The 24,320-nt window shown below is 32.4% G+C and overlaps 1 protein-coding gene across 8 annotated transcripts in view; it reads right to left on the reverse strand.

The window, feature by feature from the left end:
- The window catches only part of SSBP2 (single stranded DNA binding protein 2), a 273,310-nt gene that overhangs the window by 20,350 nt on the left and 228,640 nt on the right, over positions 1-24,320 (reverse strand). For all 8 annotated transcript variants that reach the window (XM_019715082.3, XM_019715079.3, XM_074328767.2 and 5 more), the window contains 5 exons: positions 19,990-20,038; positions 10,207-10,242; positions 8,327-8,381; positions 4,691-4,761; positions 1,235-1,313 (listed from right to left, as the gene is read on the reverse strand). In XM_019715082.3, the coding sequence (XP_019570641.1) occupies positions 1,235-1,313; positions 4,691-4,761; positions 8,327-8,381; positions 10,207-10,242; positions 19,990-20,038 (290 nt within the window). The remainder of the gene's footprint in view (positions 1-1,234; positions 1,314-4,690; positions 4,762-8,326; positions 8,382-10,206; positions 10,243-19,989; positions 20,039-24,320) is intronic.

Here is a 24,320-nt window from a genome sequence, read left to right on the forward strand (position 1 = left end):
CCAGTAGAACTTTGTGTGATTACAGAACTGTTGTTTCTCTGTGCTGTCTGTTCTGGTAGCCATTAGCTTTGTGTGCCTCTGTGCACTTGCTATGTGGTAGTGTGACTGAGGAACTGAACTTTAAATGTTATTTATTTTTTAAATGAATAACATTTAGTCACATATGGCTAGTGGTTACCAAAACTGGACAGTGCAAATTAAGACTCTGAAATCTAGGCAAAATAAGTATGAATCCTTAAAAGCACAAAAGTCTTTCAATGTGTTGCAAATAGTTTCTTGATTATTGAGGTTACACAGCTTTTCAAAGTATCAGAGGGTAGCATTCCTGACTTTGGTGGTATTATGAAATCTGTATATAACCTAAATTACTCATGGGCATAGTTTTTCCAACCTAAGCAAAAGGTGGTCCCTTTTCAAAAGACAAAAAAATTATCACAAACCTCAATCCCCATTTTCAACTCCTAAATTAGTTTATGATAATGCTATTTAAACATATATAAACATAAAATAAATGTCTCTCTCCGTCTCTCTCTTTTTTTTTTTTTGGTTTTGTGTTTGGCCTGACCTAGTCTACTTTGTACCATTTGTCTCTGTTTCTCACTATTATGAAACTTTTGTTTCACCTTGCAGATATTTGGCTTCATTTGACAAGACATCATTTACGAAGTACGCTTTTAATCATTAGTCACACCACTTGAAATCAGCTTTATCATAAACACAATGTGGTCAGTGTTCTCACTTAAGAGAATCATTCAGATTATCCAAAATGTAATACCGATTTTATTTTAAAATAGAGACTAACATTAAAATACAGAAGACAGTTCAGAAATTCTTGCAGAGAATTAAAGTTCCTCAGAAACTGTATCTATAGACCTTTGGAGACAAAGAAATCAGTTGGGAGGATTCTGTAGTCCTCCAGGCAAGGTGTGTATGACACGTGTTCAAAGCAGCGATGTCTCCTTTTACCATAAAACATTAGATTTTGATAGGTTAAAGTAAATACCTGTGCATATGAGCTAGGCTAGAACAAATCTCACATTTTTTTTTCAAGTGGTTTCCAGTCATTATAACCAGTACACTGTATATTAAAACTATCGGTGTGAGGTAAAAGTTGAAGCATTTCAAAATGAGTTCCTATTATATACAGAAGAACTTGGCAAACCATAATATCCACTATGTAGAATTAAGGTTTCATTTTGAATTTATTTCTAAACATCAGGTTTAATATCCTTACCTAAAGAGCCATTCATGTGATGTGACTCCATTCCTCCCAAGCCACCCATGGGTCCATCTGACCCTGGGCCCATTGGAAACTATTTTAAAAATAAAGAAAAGGACTATGATCACATTGAAAACAATAGTTTATATCAATGTTACAATATCTGTCTTTAACATTCTAAGACAATTCCACAACTTGTTTTCATTTTCAAGTTATGGAGATTATTTTCTTAGGTTTTTTTTTTCAGCCTTATAGTAATAGATTTTCTAACTGGACGGCCCTGCCTCTCTCATCCCATACTTTCTGTGTTCTGGATCTGTAGGCTAATCTTCATTCATGGGCAAATTTTTCTTCTTCAGATACGCTCAACTAGGAAGCACATACATTGCAGAGCAAATGAGAAGATAAGCATTTTCTTTTATGCTATTGACAAATTATTATAAATAGGAAATGATTCTTAAGATGCTGCTAAAGGTATTGGCTTATTAATAAGAATGATTCAACATTATTATGCCACCATTAATATTTTTAAGCAATCTTTGTTCAAATAGAAATAAATAATTTCATCTTATAGGTTAAATACATTTAGCTGCTTGGGGATAGCTGAATATAGCTAATTTTCTTGGCAGTCTCAACTATGGGAATTCAATGACAATCAGACATTCTACAGCAGTTCTATTTAAGATGTTAAAAAGTAGAGGTATTATTTTATTTTCCAGTGAAATTCTACATTAGAAGCCTGGTAAATGCAGCTGTGAACAGATGTGCTGTGGTAGTGCTGGTGGTGGACAGCTCATGGCCTGTCCAGTAAGTCTTTCCCTCATCTCCCTGGAATACTTCCGAGGAAACCAGGACCCCAGTTTGAAGACAAGTGATTCATAATTATCTAATGTTTACAGTTAAGAAAGCTACTGAAAATTCCTGCTCTTAGAATTTCCCATTCCTGAGCATTATTTCCATGTTGTATGGTACAGAATATTGAAGTTGGTGTGTGCATGTATTTATGTGTGTAGGTGGGGTAACAGTGGTTACTAATCATACAAGCTTTTGGAAGAAAAACAGTTTCCCTCAGCAGACAACCAACTCTGTGTGGAAATAAGATGGTTTTCCATCAACTATGATCATACAAACCACAGGCTTATATTACATTTTCCCAGGATAATGCCAATTCTGTTGCCTAAAATTTTATTGTGTAAAAGCACATGAATTGATTTTTCAGCAAACAACTTGGAATATGTCTGACTTAAATGACAGGTCAAAGAAATTAACTTTGAACTTGTTGTTAGTTTTTCACAAAAGTATAGTTTAGATCTGGGCTGAGAAACTGGTGTCTGTGAGACCAAATGCCTGTGAACTTTTTTACTTTGGTCCTTTTATCTGGCCCCCACAGTGTTTTAAAATATACTAAGACTACAGGTATGTATGCCTGAAGCACATAAAACTCCAGTTCTAGCCCTCAGCAGGTATTTGCTTTTACTACCTCTGGTTGAGATGAATGACATTTGAAAAAGTGACATGTTCACCTTCTACTTTTCTTGGATCTCTTATCTTTGTATGGAGTTAGAGAACCAGAGTAGAACATACTTGTATGATGTCAGCTTAGCTGACCACAGAAATGTCTTCAGTTCCATATACTCTTGGTTTTCTCCTTTGCTCTCTCCCTTTCAAATATCAAGTTTTAGGATATGAAATTGCAGTATGAAGACCTTTTTGATTTTCTTGCTGCATTTCTGAAATGAACATTATTACCATATTCAGCACTCTTTAAGATCTTTGTGAAAACAAATTTTAGACATCCATGATAGGAAATTGTTTCTTTTTCAAAAAACAATTTATGTGCTGTATAAAGACAATAGTAATAATTTGAAGGCAGTGCTGCTTAACAGAAATAATATGCAGGCCACAGATGTGAACTTATGTAAGTAAATTTAAATTCTACTTTGTTCTAAAAAAGTAAAAAACGTGAAGTTAATTTTAATAATGTATTTTATTTATCTTACATATCAAAATTATCATTTCAGTATATGGTGACAGATAGCAGTCAAGTTTCATTCTTTTGCACGTGGCTTTCCAATTTTCCCAGCACCATTTATTAAAGAGGCTTTCTTTTCTCCACTGTATGTTTTTGGCTCCTTTTTTGAAAATTATCTGCCAATATACATGTGCATTTATTTCTGAGTTTTCAATTCTATTCCATTGGTCTATGTGTCTGTTTTTCTCCCAATACCATGCTGTTTTGATTATTGTCACTTTGTAGGATAAGCTGAAGACGGGAAGGGTGATACCTCTAGCCTTGTTCTTTTTTCTTGGGAGTGCTGTGGCTATTCAGGGTCTTTTGTGGCTCCATACAAATCTGATGTTTTTTATTCTATTTCTTGAAAAAATGTCATTGGGATTTTGATGGGGATTGCATTAAATCTGTATATTGCTTTGAGTAATATGGCCATTTTGACTATGTTGATTCTTCTACTCCGAACTGACTCTGGGTGGTGAGCACACAATGTGTATAGAAATGTACACTTGAAACCTATGTAGTTTTACTAACCATTGTCACCCCAATAAAGTTAATAAAAAATTATTGTTTCAACATGTCAATATATAAATTTTAATGAGATATTTTACATTATTTTTTTCATGCGAAGTCCTCAAAATCCAGTGTGTATTTTATACTTACAGCACATCTTAATTTGGACAAGCCACATATCAAGTACCATACCATATCGGACAGATTTAAAGTTTCCTTTTGTTGTTTTTACTTCTAGGAAACTTAATTATAATAATTATTTTAGTCTCAGTTTTCAGTGTGCTTATGAAAATTCTTTAATGTCTTCTGATTTCTCTTTAATTTAAACTACTCTATATATATAAACTATACTCTGTTATAAATGTTTGTTGTTAACATGTAGGTTTTATGTCATAGATAAATAAAACATAATTTTCCTGTAAGCTTTTGTGGAAAACTCATTCCCATATGCTTTATAAAAATACCCAAATTCTTTCCGTAGAATGGCCTCAGTTCCATATTTAAACTCCAAATTTCAAAAATCTAAATAAAAATTAGCATATCCAGCTTCCTAATTTATTTTCAATTTTTCAGGATAAAAAAGTAAACAACTACAATGAAGAAATTAATGATGCTAAAAATGAGGTTAACATAAATGATTATAAACTACCTGTCATTTTCAAATAGCCACTATTAATTATTAAGTACTTGGGATAAAATAAGACTACACAGCAACATTATATTATTGATAAAGTTCAGTTGTACATTTAAATTCTATTGATATGAAATCTTTTGTTATATATGGTACGCATTATGTTTTTTTTAAACCCAGAACATAGAAAGAATTTGAGCTTTTTGATATCCAATAAGCTCCTGGATTGTAAAATATACAGCTTAAACAATATGGAATGCACTTAAAGCTGGAGTCTTCAAATACATTCCAAAAATTTTTTAAAAGTCATATTTACATTAGGCCTGTTAGGTCCAGGAGGTACTGCATTCATTAAAGTATACATGTTGTCTCCAGAGTTGGTTGAATCTGAAACAAAATATTACTTAATTAACATCTTTCTTTATAATCTACACCCAAGTCATCACAAAGTAGTAACTGAAGAGGCTCTGGACACATATACATATTAATAGCTGCTGCACTTGAAACAGTCATTAGTAATGTTCAGAAATGAACAAATATCTATCTATAAGTCATTTTCTGACCCAGAATCATCATTCTGAGGTCATAAATTAGAAATATTTATCTAATATGTTAGGAGTAATCACTTGAATAATTTAAGTCAAAATAAATGACTTAACAATCTAAAAAGTTACAGTAAAGTTTTTCTTTTTAAAAAATCATGGATATTTTATGACTTCTCTCAATAACATATATATATAGATATATCTATATATCTATATATCTATATATCTATATATCTATATATCTATATATATATAAAATCTCTTAAAATTCAGATTCAGTAGCTTTTCAGTTTTTATTGATTCCTTAGGCTTCTTTATACCAATTTTTTAAAAAAACAGTTTATTTAGCTAGTAATTAGTAAAAGCTGGTGGAATATCTGAATTAATTCTAACAGAGAGTAGAATAAAACTATAAAATTGGATTTAAAAATTCTCTTAATTGAAGTAAAAGCTTCCTCCAGCACAACTTTTGATAACTGTTTTTACTCATTATATTCTTGATTCATTATAATACAAATAACTGTAGTGTATATCAATATAAATATATGTAACATTTTACAATATTTAAAAAAATTTATGTGTCACATCTATTAGCTAACTCTACTTAAGTCTCTAAATATTTATATGTATTTTTATAATGTATAACCTAGAGTATACAGTTGAAAATTTTACATTTAGGAAATATTAATTATTAAACATTTTCTATTTTCCACAATTACAGTTTTCTTAAATACAATGTAATAGCCTCTCTATTTTGAAAAAAGACGTGCTACAAATTTTTTGTACTGATTCAAGGTAGAAGATAAAAATCAATTGCTTTCTCGTGACAATAATTACAGGGTGGGAAATCAGCAATGACTTTTCCTCTTATTTTGTGATTACTTATTAGACATTAATAAGTTTATCAATTTAGTGTGTGCCACTTACACTCTAGGTTAGCTATCATTTATTGGTTGTTTGTAAACAGTGATCCATAAATCTAATATTATCGTTCACTTCTGGATTAATATATCACACCACTAAAAAAATTGATGTGCCCACCTCAGGTTGACCCCTATTTGTTAATACTAAATAAAGTCACAATCTACATTTGTGCCCTTAACTATTTTTACATTCTTATGCACTCTGTAGTCCTGTCAACCCAGAGTATTTCTTTCCCACATATGATCAACCTTTTCCATTTCCATGTTTGTTCTTTCTTCCACCAAGCATCTTTTACCCAATTTTCACCTACTGAAATTCTACTCATTATTCAAGGCACATTAAAAATGCTATGAAGCTTTCTTTCTGACATTTCCAAGTGCATGAGTTTCCCCGACCACTGAATTCTGCTTTGCATTATAGTTAGTATTTTATTTGTATTATTCTTCCCTCCTGCTTCCAACTAGGCTATAAGTTCATCAAGAGAAAGAAAGGGACCATGTCAAATTCATGTTGTGTACTTTAGACAATAAATACCTGCTAATTTAACTAACGGAATAAATTCTATACCATAAAAACTTATTTTTCAGAAAATCTTAGATTGGTTTTTAAACATAGAATACCTTTAAATTGTTTTCACCTTTATTAGCCTTACTAATTTTACTTACTAATTTCAGTAATTAATTTGAAAGGAAAATGGGCCATATGTTTTTAATATGGAGAAATAAATAGAAATTTTTTGTTTTTTAAGACCAATCAAGAATATAATTTCATCTGGAAAAAAAACAAACATTGAATGGAATAAAGCTGGTATTTTCTAGGAAATGTCTGAACTTTTATATACAGAAATATTTTACAATAAAGTAGATCTTCTGGCATTTAGTTTTTTTTGGGGGGGATGTTGTCTTCATGTTAGAAGAACGACTGTGACAAAGAACAAGTAGATAAAGGAGTACGCAAAAAGTATACAAAGATGTACTGGTGTTAATTTCTGGCTTGAAAGGAAGAAGTGATTGGATTACTTATCACCTGTAAACTCCAGTGTTTCTCCAAAAAATTTCTTTTAGTATTGCAGTGAAGTGTTTATTAATTACATACTACCTTTATAAATAAACTACCAAATAGTAATGGCAAATATAGGCAAGATATTCAATTCACATAATTCTGTCTTCAATGAATTCAGTGTCACTTCAATGAAAATGCTCTGAGGACAGAGATCTATGAAATATTTATGATATATTTCAAAGAGTGGTGGAGCAAAGTAAAATGTTGCATTAATTACCAAATTTATGCTTTTTCTAAAAAGATTTAAAACTTAAAAATTATTATTGGTATAATTAATGATATTTAATTTCAAGCTTCCATATACCTTAGATTTCAACAAACCATTAAGAGCATGACTTTAACAGTAGAAAATAATTAAGAACTCTTTCTAATTATAAAAATTTCCCATCTATTTCATTACCCGAAAGTTATCACTGATAAAGTCTTGGCCTGTATATTTTCTACTTTCTAGATTTCTGTCTTATATATATTTTAAAATAAATTGCAATAATATCGTATTGAATTGTGAACATTTATTCTCCGTGTCGTTATAAATCCTTTGATAATAATTTTAATATCCACATTATATTGTGTAAGAATTAATTCATTAATTTCACTAAAATAAGACTTGGTATAAAGGTTGTGTTTATTGTTTCACTATTGACTATAACAAATGAGCATCCCTCTACATAAATCTTGGATTGTGTCTCTAATTGTTTGCAGTAGTAGGATAATGGAGTCCAGAGGTATGAACTTTTTCATGGTTCTTGATACATGTTTCCAGAGCACTTTCCAGGAGGCTGTGCCAATGTAAACTGCCACCATTAGAATTTTCAAGACACAACACATTTAATAGTCTGTATTAAAGTCTCAAAAAGAAAGAAAGATAGGATAAAGATACTTAAAATAATTATATTAAATGATTATAGGAATATTGAAATAATTTAATTTAGAGGATTAAAAGAAAAACATTCCATACTGCATAGGGGATTTATTAGCTAACTAATAAATACTTATAGATATGTAGGGTAAATAATATTGTAAGCATATCTACATCTATCTTTGCAAGATAATAGATTTGCTATGTTAAACCTAATAGATCCATATAGTTCATGTGTTACTCATGCAGAATTTTTCTAAGTTGTGAGATCTGGATCTTTTCTAGTCTCAAGGAATCTCTTAGTCAGATAAATTATTGGGCAATTCATACAGGTCAACACAATTTGCATCCAAAGTATATGTTATGTTTATAACAGGAATTTTCTAAATGCTTAAAGTAATAGGACAATAGTTATTTAAAACACTATTTCTTCCTACTTGCTACCTCTACTTTTGTATCCATCAATAAGACAATGAATACTACTAAGTTTCAGAACAATTTCTCAATTTTTTTACTTGATTTTAATAATCAAATGACAATGTGGCTAGTTTGATTACAATACCTGCTGGACTAGGCATGATGGGTGTTCCTGGTGGCCCTCCACCTCCTGGAGGACCCTAAATAATTACACAAAATTTCAGTAAAAGTAATCCAATTTCTAACATTTCATTAAACAATATTAAGGAAAAACAGAAGAAAAGTTAGACTTATCTGTATAATGATCCAATTTTAAATTAACAGAGGGAACATATTTTGTCCGTAATTTATTTTCTTTAAATGTATAATCATTTCAATCTTATGCAAAACATAAATTAGCTTAAAAATGTTGAGACTGTATTGACAAGTTTCCCAAAACAATGAGCCTGTAACACTGATTTATTATTCATGGCTTAATCACATCAGGTATAAGGAGGTTAAAGAGAAATCATTTCATAGGGCCTTTACAAATCCATAAAACAGAAATAACTCATGTTCATTTGTGATTTAGGTTACTGTAATTTGCTTATATTTTGTATCAGTGGCTTTTATAGAGCACTAAACACCAAAAGATATTTATATATTAAAAAAAATGCATTGATTCTATTTCTTTCTTCTATCAGTATCAATTGCAAAATTTCTGGAGCATTGTACTTCCATCTATCACATCAATTAGAAATGAGAGGCAGTCTTGACTAATGCTGTGGGTTACTAAGGCTGCAGCTACAGAATCACCCTGAAATGGAGTTAGGTAATTCTAACTTTAATTCAGTAATTTCAGGCAATCAAAATGAATAATTCAGACAATGGGCTTTAGAATTTTTCAGATGTACAATAATCAAAATAACTATTAAGTGTCTAAATTTTCACAGCATTTTGAGTGCATATACACAGGCCACTGATTTTTGCAAATGATATATGTATTTTCTATCTAATAAGCAACTTCAATTTTCACTCCAATAAACATCTATGATTTCATAAAACTATAGTCAGGTTTATTCTTAAGGGACTTTAAGAAAAACTAGGTTTTACCAAAATTTTCTTTCATTTTTGTTTCATAGAAAATGTGAAGAAAAAAAAAGACTTTCTTTGTATACCTAAGGGTGCATTGAGCACTGAGTTCACAGGTCCAAAGCAGCGTGTGCTTTTCACTATGTTCATAAAACACTATCTTCATGGAGGTGAAAATGCTCATTGATCTTTAGCACTTACTTTTTCCTACTCCAGTTTGCCACCACCTCTGAAAATTTCTGTAGGAAAGATTTTCCTTTTTACCATTTCATCCTTGCTTTTCTGTTAGGCAGTTCCCCTTAAATATTATAATAAATTATCCTCTATGATGGCCTTCGGGGTGTAGCAAGAATTATAACGTAATGATGGTTAAAAGGTGATTTGTAAATTCAAGAGCTCTTATAAAACCTACTAATTTGACTTCAGGTGTAAATGAATTATTGAAAAAATTTTAATATGTACTAAATAATACGAAAAAGAAGTGTTTTCAGTTGCTAAGAATGAAAAAAATAACTTAAAAAAATCCCCCCAAATTATGCTGCTCTCTGATTCTCTTGGTAGCTGGGTGAATTTAATGTCTTCTCAGACTCTGTGTGTGGCGAGTGGGGAAAGGCGGGTGTAGATTATTCTCCTGAAGAACTGCAAATTCAAGCATATCATTGTGTAACGGGATGGCTTTCTTCATGATTGGACAGAGCGTATTGTACTGGTTTACAGAAACATATGCAGAAATAAGACACAGCACTCAGGCAATCTTGGCCAGATTGATAACTGTTTCACTGATGAACATCAACATATGTATTGAGGGTGGCAGACAAAACAACTCCATACACATCAGATGTTCACTTCTTGGCCAATACACAGGGGCTCTTTTTAACATCTGGACAACTACTTCATTGCCCAAATAAAACGTAACATCAATTCTTATGAATAAACAAACCCAAATGTACTTACTACATAATTCCCAGGAGACGCTGAGGAATATGGTATCTGGAACATGAACAGGACAAAAAAAACAGATATTTTGATTTGTGTAGCAGTATGGAAAATGACCTAAAATGATTCCATTTTCTAACATTCATCAAGCTTTCAAATGTATCACAAAGGATAGTAAAGGATAAAGGCATTTATATCTGTCTGAGTGCTAGAAAACTGAATAAATGCAATTACTAGCTTGAATTTACAAAAAAAAAAAAGTGACTTTAGTAAGAAGAATTTAGGCAGAATTACTGCTTCAAGTTATATTGGTTTTAGGCCAGTTGTACTCACTGCTTGATACTAATGACATTTATTCTGTAATTAGAAAGATATATATTTGTGCAGCTTAAAACCAGAAACCAGAGTTTTTCAAATTAGTAGCCTTACAGATGCAAATTCTAATTTATGTGCATTCTGGGATGTATTTTTTTTTAAAGACAAGTTTCAGCCTAGTAATTCATGCAGTATGGGTCAGTATTTGATATATAGACCTCATCTTTCCTCCTTTAGTTTCTAATTAGCTACAAGAAAATAATGTAACAAATGCAAAAGATTTTGTTAATGTTAAGTCTCCAAAGACTACTAATTTGTGAGGATCAGATACAGGTAACAAATTCCCTTTTTCCCTTCAAATCAAGCTCTTAACCAAGCTCCTTTCTAAAGAATTGAAGGCATTTATACAACATTGCTATAATATTAAAAAAATAAAAACTGGAAAACAGATATTGAAAATAAACCCTTGAGTGTGGATATGACTAGAGAAAGTTAAATCCAAATATTTTCTCTCTTCACACAAGTTCACTAGTTCACTTGCATGAAGATTCTGCACATCCAGAAGTATTTTAGTCTTACTGTGAAAAAAAGCCAATAAATGACTATCTTCCTGGAGTCAGGCTGCCAGGGCCAGAAGAGGACCTTAAGAGCAGGGAAAAGATGATAGAGCCAGTACCCAAAACCTTCCTTTCACCCCTACACCTTCCATACAATTAAACACAAACATAATATGAAACCATAAAGTAAGCAGGAGGAAGTGCAATGAAGTGATTTTCCATTTGTAAATAATTCTTTGATTGATTGGGGAAATAGTTAATATCATTTGAAAGTTTTCTTCTCATTGTTTGGTGTCCTTGCTTGGCCTTCTGCACAGACCACATGTTCTGGGGCCCGTGGCTGGTCTGCCCTGAGTAACTCAGCACTGAAGACAGCCATTGCCAAAGTTCCAGCATCACTAGTGAAGAGGCTCACTTCTACAATGAGTATGGGCCAATACACATTTACTCAACTGGGGGAACGAATACAACTTTGCTCTGTTGGGCCCCTTTGAGTTCACGATCTACCATCCATCTTCTGCTTATGTTAAACACGCCCTCTCCAAATGACCAACTTCCCTACTGGCGCCAATTGTTATCTCTCTGTAACTTTAGCACTTGGTTCATGTTCATCCGCCTCTCTCTACTGCCTACCATCATTTTTAAGCAACTTCAAGATATGCTCTAACCACCCTTTAGATCTTTGGAATTTACACTTCACTGCCTTTCTTTCTTTTACAATATACACTCCTCTCTTCCATTTATGAGTATGACCACATCCTGAACTCTTTACAGGGAGATGTAAACAACTCCCTTGCCTGATATCTCTCTTATCCCTCATGACACTTGCAAAAATTATTTTAGATTTCACCCAGAATCTCCTCCCATCACAATTCCTCCATGTTTACTAAATCCATTATTTATCTACAGGTTTCCTACTAAATTGCCTCTTCCCCTTCCCATACCACTCTCAGAATTTTATTTCTCTAGTATCTTAAATTCATTATCTTAAAGCCTGCTTTATTGATTTCTGCCTCCTCAATCACTCTCTAGCTACCTTTTCTCTTTTAAAGCAGGAATTTCTTGGAGAGAAACAAAAAACAAGGTTGACAAGGTCCAAAATATAATGTTCTCCAGTCAACCTGGTAGCATTTTGGCTCAGCCTTTATGGAAGCCCTGAAACATTCTAGTAGTGTGCCGGTAAATCCAGCAAACTCAGGGGGAAAAGCCCAGTTTATAGCCAATTTCTATGGTGTAAATATTCCCACACAGCAGATTTCAAGCTACCAATGATTTAACAATCAGCTCACAGATTCCTCAATATTTAACAACTGACTTTCATGAGCTGGCTCTCATGATGATTATACCACAATGAGTTTGTACTTTGCCCTTTTGTCATACATTAAAGATATCAAATTATTGCTATGCCTTCATCTTCAGCTCGATACTCCATTATTTATAAATTTAAATGTTTACCCATTCATCTCAGGTAGAAGAAAAAAAATCTTTCTGTTTATTTCTAAAGCTAGCCCTTCCTGATCATCCCATTTTTCCTAAGTTCTTGCTCCTTTTATATTTTCAATTTCTCCCTCTTCATGGCTCCTTCAAACACAGTTAAAAATAACAAACATTTTAAATTACTTAAAAAATGTATCTCAGTAGACATTGAGGCAGATGTGATGAACAGAAATTTAGAAATATAGGTCTAGGACTTATTAGCGGTCAGGACTAGAGATACAACTTCAGTTGAATACACTTCCATTTTGTGCTGAGCAAAGTACTTGATCTAGGATTCAATGAGATTTTGTGACAGTTTAAGCCACATGAAAACATTAAAATGAAAAAAAAAAAGTCCAGGATTGGAATTAGAGAATATTACCGGTTGAGAAAGGGTAGACAGTGTGACTGGAGTAAAGTCAGGAGAAAACATCCTATAAAAATCAAGCAAGTTAGCCTTTTAAGAAGCAGGACGTAGGTGCAGCTTGGCTAGGAAATGCCTAAACTGGGCTTATTCTTCAGATCTGTCAGACTTAAGCCTTTCAACCTTTCTGTGACACATATAAGAATAAATAATAAAAAGGAATACAAATATGAAAAAAATAAACATTATTAAAATGAAGAAAATCAACAAGACATTTAAAACAAAACCAAGGTGATAAATATTTCAGAGGTCACGTATGATGAGGACAGAAAATAAGTCACTGTGTTTGGTTGGTAAGTAGATGGTCACTAGTAATCTTCAGAATAGGAATTTCATAGGAAATGAAACTGTTGAGAAGTCAGTTCGATAAATCTTTGTTCATTACCTATGTTTCAGGCATTGCACCATTACAGATAGTAATGAAAAAGATAGGAAGGTTAAGGAATTCATTGTCCAGTAGAATGGTGGTGAGGGAATGAAAGTGTGCGAGACATGGGATGCTGTTTTGAGACTGATGAAACGTGGAAAGTAGGTTTTTTTAATCAGCCCCCTCTCAACTCTAGAGGAGTGGAAGACTAAGGTTTAAGGTTGTCTTAGCATTTTGTTCGTTGGCATACTGTTAGAGGAACATTCCAGTCAATGGAAAGGTACAGACTGAAGACTGTTTTGGAAGAATGAACGAGCAAGATATGAAAAGAAGCAACAAGAGGTAGGATAGAGAGAATAGATAAAAGGGTTAGCAATGAAAAGAAAGAACATTTCCTTTTCTGAGATTAGAGGAAAGGAAGATGACTAAAGGTCTGACAATGCTGGAGGTGAAGGGTAGACTCTGAAGATATTTGAATCTAATGGTCTTTTTTTTCTCTGTAAAATGTAAAGCCATTTTAGCTGATAGAGAAGAGGCCAAAGATAACGGGAGCAGGAAGGGTAGATGACTAAGGAAAAGTAAAAAAATAGATTTAAATTACAACATAATGTGTTAAGTATAATTATAGAAAAAGGCATTTAGGCATTGTTGAAGAATTGAAGGTGGTATTCTACAAATACTTCAAATTTAACATTCCAAAACCAAAACTCACTGTCTACCCTCTAAACCTGCTTCTTCTTCTATGTTCCTACTCAGTTTGTATTATTCCTAGTCTCCCTGATACCTGGATTCAAACATTTGAAATCACCCTCAACTTTTTCCTTTTCTTTATCCCCAAATCCAACAGGTCACCAAGTGTTTTAGATTTTATTTGTGATATGTATCTGCACCATTCCTTTTACCACCACTGTACCTCAGGCTCTGATAACAGTTTATAAGGCCTATAACTATAATCGCCTAATTTTGTTTCACTACTGTATCCATTTAAATACAATCTATCTAAAGGACAACGAGAACCCCCTTCTGCACAGATGATACATTCCAGATTTCTCAACAGTCAAAGCCCTGTACACATCATATTCACTTTTACTTCATTCAGCTTTATTGCCCTTTAAGCCAAAATCCCAAGTAATTCCCAAACAATCTATCCTCCCTAAAACTCTAATAATTTTTCATCGAGCTTTCCTGCATCTCCCCTTCTCTTTATTTTTGTGCAAGCTTTTCTCCAACTCTAGTGTCCAGTTTCTTCCCAATGCAGTTAATCTCCCCCTCCCTTTCCCCTCATATTCTATACAAAATATCCATTAACATGAAATGAAAGATGAAAATGCAGATGTAGAAGATAAGAAAGATCAGAGAGCTACAGATTAGAATCATAGAACTAGAAGAATCTTTTATTTATCCAATGAGATAATGAAGGGCCATATATATTGCGTGGTTAAGTTAGACAGAAAATTCAAGAGCTTTGATGACAATCCAAATATTCTGAAATATTCTGACTTCTAATATACAGGACTGTGTTGCTGGGGGAAGCGCAGAGTAACTAGAGGTTTTTGGCTTTGTTTTTTTAAAATGATTACGAGAACTAATATTTTACCTAAGTAAAATACTCTTTCTTCAACTGTGAAGTTTAAAACTACTTCATAAGCATAGGTTTACTGGAAATCAGGGCTGGTAACATCAAGACATTATCTGCGTCCCTGTAAAGTTGGAAATGTTCTATTATCTTTTAATGTGTCTTTTTTTTTTTTTTTTAATGAGAATCTAGTTGTATAGAGCAGAGACTATTTGGAGTAAGATATTTGTATTCGCTTAGGTGTAATCACTGTAACAGATGCTCATTTTTTTTCTTAAAGGAGTTTCATCTTTCTTTTTCCTGTCAAGCTGATGAGCTGATAAATACAATACCATGCTGAACATTTGTCGTTTTTGCTTATCCTTTCTTCTGTTAACAATTCTTTGATTTTTCTTTTTTTTTTGAACCATACCTCTCTTACTTTTTCCATGTGGCTTGGTGGGGCTCAGAGAGTGGGCATGTGACCTTGGTCTGGCCAAAGAACACTATATTCTCTGGTCTTGGTTCATGAATGATCAAGCTAAACAAATCCAGTGCAGATAGTTATCCCCACTACCTGTGCTTAACTGATACTGAGTTCTGCTCTTTTGTGTTCAACTGGGAGCTGTGAGGATATAAATCTGAGCTTCAGGTAGCCTTCCTGCTTTGACAAGGGGTACAAAGGTAAACAATGAACAGAGTCTTGATGACATTATTTGAACCCTTGGAACTAAAAGCGCTGGAAAGCAAATTTATATATAGACTTTTTAGATATTATGATCCAGTAATATTCTTCTTTAATATGAGCCTAGTTTGGATGTTTTTCTGTACTTTCTAATTAAAAGTGCCCCCAGACAAAGATAATTAGGATATTTTGATAAAAGTGCTTGCTACTTAGTGATTAGACCTTGTCGAATACTATACCCAAGTGCACAGTTCCTTGTGAAAAATATAACAAAGGAAAAATAGTTGCTGGATTTGTAAATAAACTTCCAAATAAGAATGAGGTCAATACTACAACACTCAGATTGAAGGATGTTAAAAAGTAAAAATCGTATTTTTATTTTGAATTAAATACATGAATTTGTCCTTAAAATGTTTTTCCTACTGCCATGTAAAAGGGTGCCAACAACACTTTCACATGACAAAACTCTGGATAAAGATTAAGGAAATAAATACGTTGTGGATAATGGTAGGCAGATTTCTCACTTTCAGAGAAGTGAGTTACAAACACAGAAACCAGAAAGTCTAGAATGAACTCTGTTATGTTGGACTGAAACTGAAGCGTCAGTGTGCAGTCATGATTTTAACACATATACATAGAGAAAGATATAGATGTGTGTGGGTGTACATATGTAGTTACACATACATCTATATCCCAGTTCTGTTGGTTTAGAAGGTCTAGAAGCTGTATTCCTCTGATGGATTCTAAACACCATCCTCCATTAAAAGGAACCAGCTCTCCTCAATGAAATGGCTGTATCCAGGGCTATGGATGGGAAAATATAAGATAATTCAAAGTGCTTAAAGGATAAGGGGGACATGTCAAAAGGACAAGTGATGCAGCTTGAAGAGGTTCCTACTGGCCAAATTTGGAATGATTTTAGCATCAGAAAGCCTATTGAATAAAATAAGAATCCACAAGTACATGTGAAACACATGAATGAATGAGAGAATGAAAGAAAGAAAAAATGAAGAAGAAAGAAAAACTCTTTGTTATGGTAGAATGTGAACTAATAAATGGTGAAGGAAATACAGAATTAGAAAATAGCTATTTGGCAACCAACATATTAAAACGATTCAGGTAATAATTATCAACAAATGCCAAAAGTAGCAGATGAAAATATGAAAAGGAAGAGGATACTTATTGCAGTTTGAAATCACGTGTCTACAAGTTAATAATTACAAAGAGAAAAAAGCAATTTTACAGTGGAGAAACTTGACAAGCACCACCTGAACTAAGTAATCAAAGTTAACATTACAAGTAATGGGACAAATCACCATTATACGCCTCCTGAAATGATGCACTGAGAAAAACCCCAAATTACTTCTGTGGTCTTCCTGCCAAAAATGCATAGCCTGAATCTAATCATGAGGAAACATCAGACAAAATAAAATTATGAGGTATTCTACAAAATAACTGGCTTGCAGTCAACAAAACTGCCAGATTAATAGAGACAAAGAAAAGTTGAGGAACAGTTCCAGATTAGAAGAGACAAAGAGACAAGACAGATGAATGCGACAAGTGACTTTGGATTTTCTTTTGTTACAAAGGACATTTTTGGTACTATTGGTGAGATCTGGATAAGGTCTGCAGACTAGAACATAGTATTATATCTATGTTAATTTTCTTATTTTGATTCTTATATTGTGGTTATGAAAGATAATGTGTTTGTTTTTAGGAAAGACACACTGAAGAGTTCAGGATAAAGGATCATCATATCTACAACTTAAACACAACTCAAATAGTCCAAGAAAAATATGGATATGCAGAGAGAGGAAATTCTAAGGCAAACGTAAACTTTAAACACTTAAAATCTGGGTAAAGGGTATGTGGGAATCCTTTGTAATATTCTTGCAACTTTTCCATAAATCTGAAGTGACTTCAATACAAACATTTAAAAGATAAAAAACATCACGTGAAACATGTTTGAAAACAGCAAAAACAAATAACCAATTTAATAGGGTGCCCTGTGGACCCAGAGACTTACAGTATCAATATAAAATGAAACATGCTTCTAATTTTAAATTAGACAAGTAATCTAAGGAACTTGGAATTCCAAATAATACAGATGAGTTGTCACTGAAGTATAATCAATGGTATTCAGGGGGGAAAATCCTCTTTAATACTTTTTGCTTGATTTCATGTAAACCCTATGTTTTTACTAGAAAGTCATCAGTTTTCTATGATTTTCTTTTTCTTGTTCTCACAATAAATCTTTCTCAGAGGAATGCTTTTTCTTCCTGTGCTCAGGGTGATGACCCCTTTCTCTTTCTGAAGAGAAAACTGTACCCCTTCCCCCACTTCTTTCCCTATTTACTTTCTTTGAGTGAGGGACGATGTACCCACATATGATACATATTAACAGAATGGTTGCTTTCAACTCCATTACTTGCCCACATGTGTGCTGGTCAAATGCCCATTTCAGATTGACCAGTGGACAGCAGTTAAACATGCACAGTTACTACTGTAATTCCTAGTGTTTTTCAAGGTCTAAAATAATGCAGAACTGCTGACCTGATGCAGTACATTATCATATCCACAGTGCTCGGCTCTATGAAAAATCCTGAAGAGAGGGAGTACCCAAAACTAAAAATCATCAGAATGCAAAACTCTCCTCATCTCCGCCTCCAATACTCCTATTTGAATAGTATACCCACTAGGTACACGCACCATCTTCAATATCAAGTCCTGCCCACCTTCCTAAGTGGGTTTTGGGGGAGAGTCTGCAGATGAGTGCATAAAAGGAGGTAGTGCTGGGGGTGGGCAGTGATGGGTGTGCAATGCACCCCGGCTACCTGGAATGTGCAGTAGCAGGGTGGCTGGCTGAGGCGACAGTGAGAAAGGAGGGAAGAGTTCTTGCTTCCAGTGGGAAGGCTTACATAGCTACGGTGGGCCATCGATTGTGCTTTTTAATTCGGTTTAATCAGTCATGCAGATAATACAAATTCCTTCCATATTCTGGCAATAGATTGTCAGAGTTTTCAGTGTTATAAAAAATGTTTTTTTCTGTATCTTTATGGATACTTTAATAGGGAGTTGAAAGAAATGTATTTTGAGCTGCTAGGCAGATGCCATTGTAAAGTGAAATCTTGAATGAATTGGAAAGGCATATATAGCAAGAAGCAAATAGAAATGTGAACTCTTCAAAAGCATATAAGCAAACTAAAAGAATTTTGGAGGAATAAAGATATTCACAGTATAAAATAATCTGACAAAACAGTATCTTAGAAATATCTGTGGGGATTAAATAGTACATTGAAGACCCAAATAGAAACAACATCATCTCTCCACCTCAAGTAACTTTATTAAATTAGCAAATGTCATAGCTATTGAAACTAATATAAATTATTTTTTCCTTTTTAAAAATACGACAATTACTTAACTGAGAAGAAAGTGATTTCTGCTTTAGAATAGCAATGGATTTAGGATGATTCTTACTATACCAAACACACTTCACTTTAAATTTTCTTGAAGTTTAAATTAACCTTAAACATTGGATCAGTTTCATGTTTATTTAGCATTAAGGCCACTGCTAGCCAATGAAGGTACCTGTGTGTATATTAGCAAAGGGCATCCCTTCTGGGAAGATATTCATAGACTTCACGGGTGGAACACAAGGTGTATTTTAGCTCCCTACTGTCTCCTTTGACTCAGGCACCTTTGTGCAGTGCACACACTACACATATGTACACAGCAGACCTCTCTCACATACTGAAGAACTCAAGATTTCAAAGTCAAGAAGGAAAATCATCTCCATGATCATTAAAGAAAATCATTAATCTTAACACTGTAAGCTTAATTTTTAACCTGTGCATATATTTATGTGACGTTATTAAAGGAGAAAAATATTTGTGTAGTGAAACCACTGCCACAAAACATTTAAGGAAAATTCCCAGGATGTCACCAACATAGATAAATATGTAAGGAGGGTGATTTAGCTCATAGGCACAAGGCAAATATACACTTGCTTTCTGGGGCAGCGAGAGAAAACCTAGGTGTCACTAGTACAGAAAATATAATCATAATAACCTCAATTGTTATCTGGCAACTTAGCAATGATTGTAGCTATCATGGCAGATAAATCATTTTATACTAAATAAATTCTGTGATAAATATGGGCTACTATAGTATGCTTAAATCATACTTCCGTCTTTATTTTTGAAAGTCTGTTAATCTACACAGAGCACAGTGTACATTAGACATTGAAGTGAAAAATACATAATTTCAAAAATTATGCATATTTAAAAACACTTTTTTTTGAATGATTACTTTTTCAAAAAGGTTAATATAACCGACTTAGAAGCTTTCAAAAGCAGCAGATTTTTGTTGTTGTTAAATGCTATAAGGTACAAAGAAAATTAAAAAAAAACAACTTATACTCACTGAATTGGCATTTGTTGGGTTTGGCCAAGGTCTTCCACCACCTGGACCCCTACAAGACAATATAACAAATGCCATTTTAACCTATGCTTTGAGCATTTCAAAATAAACAATAACAGATCATATAATATTAACATAATTCAGTTACCATGCAGTTTTAGTTCAACAATGAAATTATACTGTTTATACTTATTTTTTACAGTTTTATTTCTTGAATCAAAAAATTTTTAGAATTTCACAAAGCAGTTTTCTTTCCCAATCAAACTACTTTTAGTAAGCCCAGTTTTAATTTAATAGTAAGTTCAGTTATTGTAATAACCACTAAAAGTAGTATTCACCTATAGAAGTAAATACATACATATACGTAAATCATTATGAAAACACACTTTTGGGGTAAAAAGTACTTATAAAGCAAATACTGTAAACTGTAATCTTGTGGCATCAATATAAGTGCCACCTCTATCTCATTCAAAATGAAAATGAAATTACTTATATCAATATATAAAAAATGAGTGCACTTTTAAAGATGCAAATAAATTAATGTACATAAAAGGTGTCTAAGTTTGCCTCCCTTTCAAAAACTTAAAGACTATCACATATTACATTATACATTTATATATCAATCTGTCTTTCAGATTGCCAATTAGGTTACTATTAAACAAGGGAATCAATTTTCTTGTTTTAATAATTGTAGTTCAATACAGTGGCCAGAGTAAATCTTGGGAAAAATGGGAGGTAAGCTATGCCAATGTATGTCAATATATTACTTCATTTTAGGGTGAAGGAGAATGATTTGTATTCCATAGCTTAAAAAGACATAAACCTTTTAAAACAAAATTAACACCTAATTAAGTAAAAAAGATCTCTTGTTCTCATGTTTTAATATTAAATATACCTGAATAAATACTGCCTGATAAAAAGCAGACTACTGTCAGCCAATCCTCTGTAATTAGAGTCACTCAAAATCCTCCTTCCCCTAATTGCAGTGAAAAAACAGTGAAAATTTTTAACTGAAAAAAACATGTCCCTTGATTCTTATTCTAGGGACCTTAAACCTCAAGTTTTAAAGGTCATCCAGAGGCTGTCCAAGTTAGCTGTATTGCCCATGCTTGCTTACAATATTTAGAACTGTTTTTAATTTCATTTTGGGATTCCCCAGCAGGGAAACGCATGGAAGGTCTGTCCTTGGGCTCTGTTAGGATGCCCAAGTACAATTTTTCCTAATTTTGTTTAAGAAAGAGAAGGGGGAAAATATGATGCCAGAGGGGACTGGGTTGAAATATTGTGCACAGCGAGAAGGTGAGGGGCACTTGGATTGTCTCTGGAAACTTTTGTTTGTGTAAGATGGTGATGATGATGGTGATGATGGTGATGTTGATGATGATGATGATGATTTTGCAATTAGTTACTAGAATACTTTAGAAAGATGATTTTATAAATAAGATTCAATGTCCTAATAAACAGAATTGAGGTAAAATAGGATATTTGTTGATCAGGTAAAATATTTGATATCTTTGATGTTAACCCACATGATTTCTTTGATGTTAAGTAAAACAGTTAAGAAATTGAGAAATATTTATTTTAAAACAACATAAAAATATACTATACCCAAATCACGACAAACGTTTGTATAAAATGATGTTATATAATGATCTCACAATTTTGAAATATCTTTATATAAGTACTGTGTGAATAAGATACACTAAAAATAATAAAATATTTAGTTGTTATTTTAAATTTGTTTAACGTTAAATTAACATGCTAAATTAAATGTTAAAATAAACATTTTACTTAATTAAATAAATAAATAACAATTAAATGAACATTAAATTAAATGTTAAATTTATTTTAAGTAACATATAAAACACCTTTTATGCATTTCAATTATTTGACAAATACTAATTGAACCTCAGCACATTCTGTACTTCATATTAACTTGCATTTTAATATAATAGGTTAGGTACTCACATGGATACGCTAAATTTTCCCAAACATTACCATTATGTTTGAAAAGGTTTTAAATCTCACAAAAAGTGCTAAGTAAAGTAGGGGTGAGAGTAGTGAGTAGTTCTAACAGAACAACCACTTAAGCTCAGTAATTCCCACTACTTTTGAGGGTCATCAGTATTATTATGAAAGTAATCTACAAACTATAACATGGGCATTATTTCAAATGAAAATTTCTATATAAGTGTAGTTTGAAGTAGAATAAGGTTAGCCTCGTTTAAAAAGAAAAAGAAAAATGGAATTTAAATTATAAAATCAAAGCAACCATGATTACCATAGAGAAAAACCCTCTTTTCTTCTGTAATCCACAGTCATTTTATTTCAAGACAATAACTACACAAACTTTATAATTCTATAGGATATGTTCTAGAACAAGGTCTAGATCCTTTGAAATCCTTTGTCCTCTTAAGTTTATACAAATTTCAAGGGATACAAGTTGCATTAGAAGGGCTTGAACGCTGAATCCTAAATTCTTTGGAAAATAGTAAAAATGTAGTTAATTTAAAAATGCAGTTTCCTTTTAAAAATAATCTCTAATGCATTTGAAATCATTTACATTGTGGCTGCTGTTTGTAAATTTTCCTCTGAATTACTGAAATTGATATTAAGCTTTGACTCCTAAAGATATAATACTAATTACAGGAAGAATAAAAGTATGCTATCATTTAATTTTAGATGATATTAAGTATAATTTATCTTGCCTAAAGCATGAAAATGTAAAAATTATATCAGATTAACCATTTGTTTTGGAGGCGACCAATATTTTTTTAACAAAAAAATTATTAAAATTTTGTTCCAAATGGCTTATTCTTCAATAAAGAGATAAAGTTGGTAGTTAGAATACAGTATTTAATTACTTTAGTGACCAGGGTTTGGTATTTTTCATTGTCATTATGCTTTCATGGCAAATAAGAAAAAGTGATAAGCTAAAGAAAACTCATCCAGATATTGGTTCTCTGGTAGGCTGCTCCTGACCCAGCACACAAATACCTTAGACTGTTAAAAAAACATAGCTTAAGGTACCACTATTATAATGCCTTTTCCTTTCATTTTGAAGTTACTAAACAAGTGAAAAGTGACATGAAGAAAGAGCTCAAATATCAGTTAGAAATACTTGTTTGTCATAACACAGTAAGATTTACTTTGTTTTAAAGATAATAAATTATGAAGTGAATTTCAATAAAGTTTACTCTACTGAGTACAATGGAGATAATAATACGTGTTTTTATTTTTTTGTCTCTTTAAATTCACTTTTGCTTTGTTGTGGCAATTATCAGTACAAGAATTATTCTCTCTGGTTAATTCCATACATCAAAACTTACCCTGCCAGAGGGAAGTATATACAAATTTAAATACGTAAGTATTTATATTTTCATTGTCCTTGAAGGAATCCTAATCTATATAAAAGTGAAAATGATATAAGACCCCAAATAAAAGTCAACAGTAACAAATAATTAAAATCTGAGACTGTAAGGCTTAAAGGTTCTTTAAAAACCAGAAACTATATAAGTAGTAAAATATTATATAATAAATACATTTTAATAAAATACATTTATCTGGGTATATTTAAATGAGAATCCGAAATTCAAATAAATATAATCATATTAAAATTTTCAGCCCCATTTTTAGTCTCCATAGTCTAGGGAATTAAATGTACCTATATGTATGTATTTAAGTGTATGTAAGAAAGGAAGTAGACCAATTAAAGCTGCTACTCAAGTCTCATGATTTGATATATACTCTAATTATAAAGAGTAATATACAAAGTGATTCTTAATATTTAATGATAATTATGGACTGATCATAGTATTAAAAATGTACACTCCTTGCATTTATACATACTATTCAAAATTATATTCCTTAAAAGCTATGGCATTTTAAAGTCAGAATCTCAAGTACGTAAATTTTATATATATCTAAATCCTATTGGTAAGAGTTTCAGTTTTTGATATAAGCACAAAATATCACTCACAGCTTTTTGTATAAACCGTTAATAAAGGCTGAGCCTTTGAGGAATTTAAGAAGTCAGGCTTCATGTCTATCCATTTTTACTTTAAAAGTGAAAAAGACGTGATAGGAAAATTTGACCTACTTTCTCCCCATGTTCTGTTAGTTTTAAGTCTGACTGATACCCACCTATTAACCTATTTTCTATTTTAGGCAAAATTGCTTTCCATGAAAATGGTTTCAGAAACTTAAAAAAAACCCCTGTGTACATCCATAGAGCATATCTCACAGTACATCTTCAATGCCATTAAATGATGGCGAGTTGTTTAATTTGACATGTAAACTTACCAAAACATGGACTGAGGGAAAATACATTAAAG

The sequence above is a fragment of the Rhinolophus sinicus genome, chromosome 3 (assembly GCF_057876585.1).
Source record: "Rhinolophus sinicus isolate RSI-liver-muscle chromosome 3, RSI-T2T, whole genome shotgun sequence".
In the NCBI taxonomy this organism is placed as follows: Eukaryota; Metazoa; Chordata; class Mammalia; order Chiroptera; family Rhinolophidae; genus Rhinolophus; species Rhinolophus sinicus.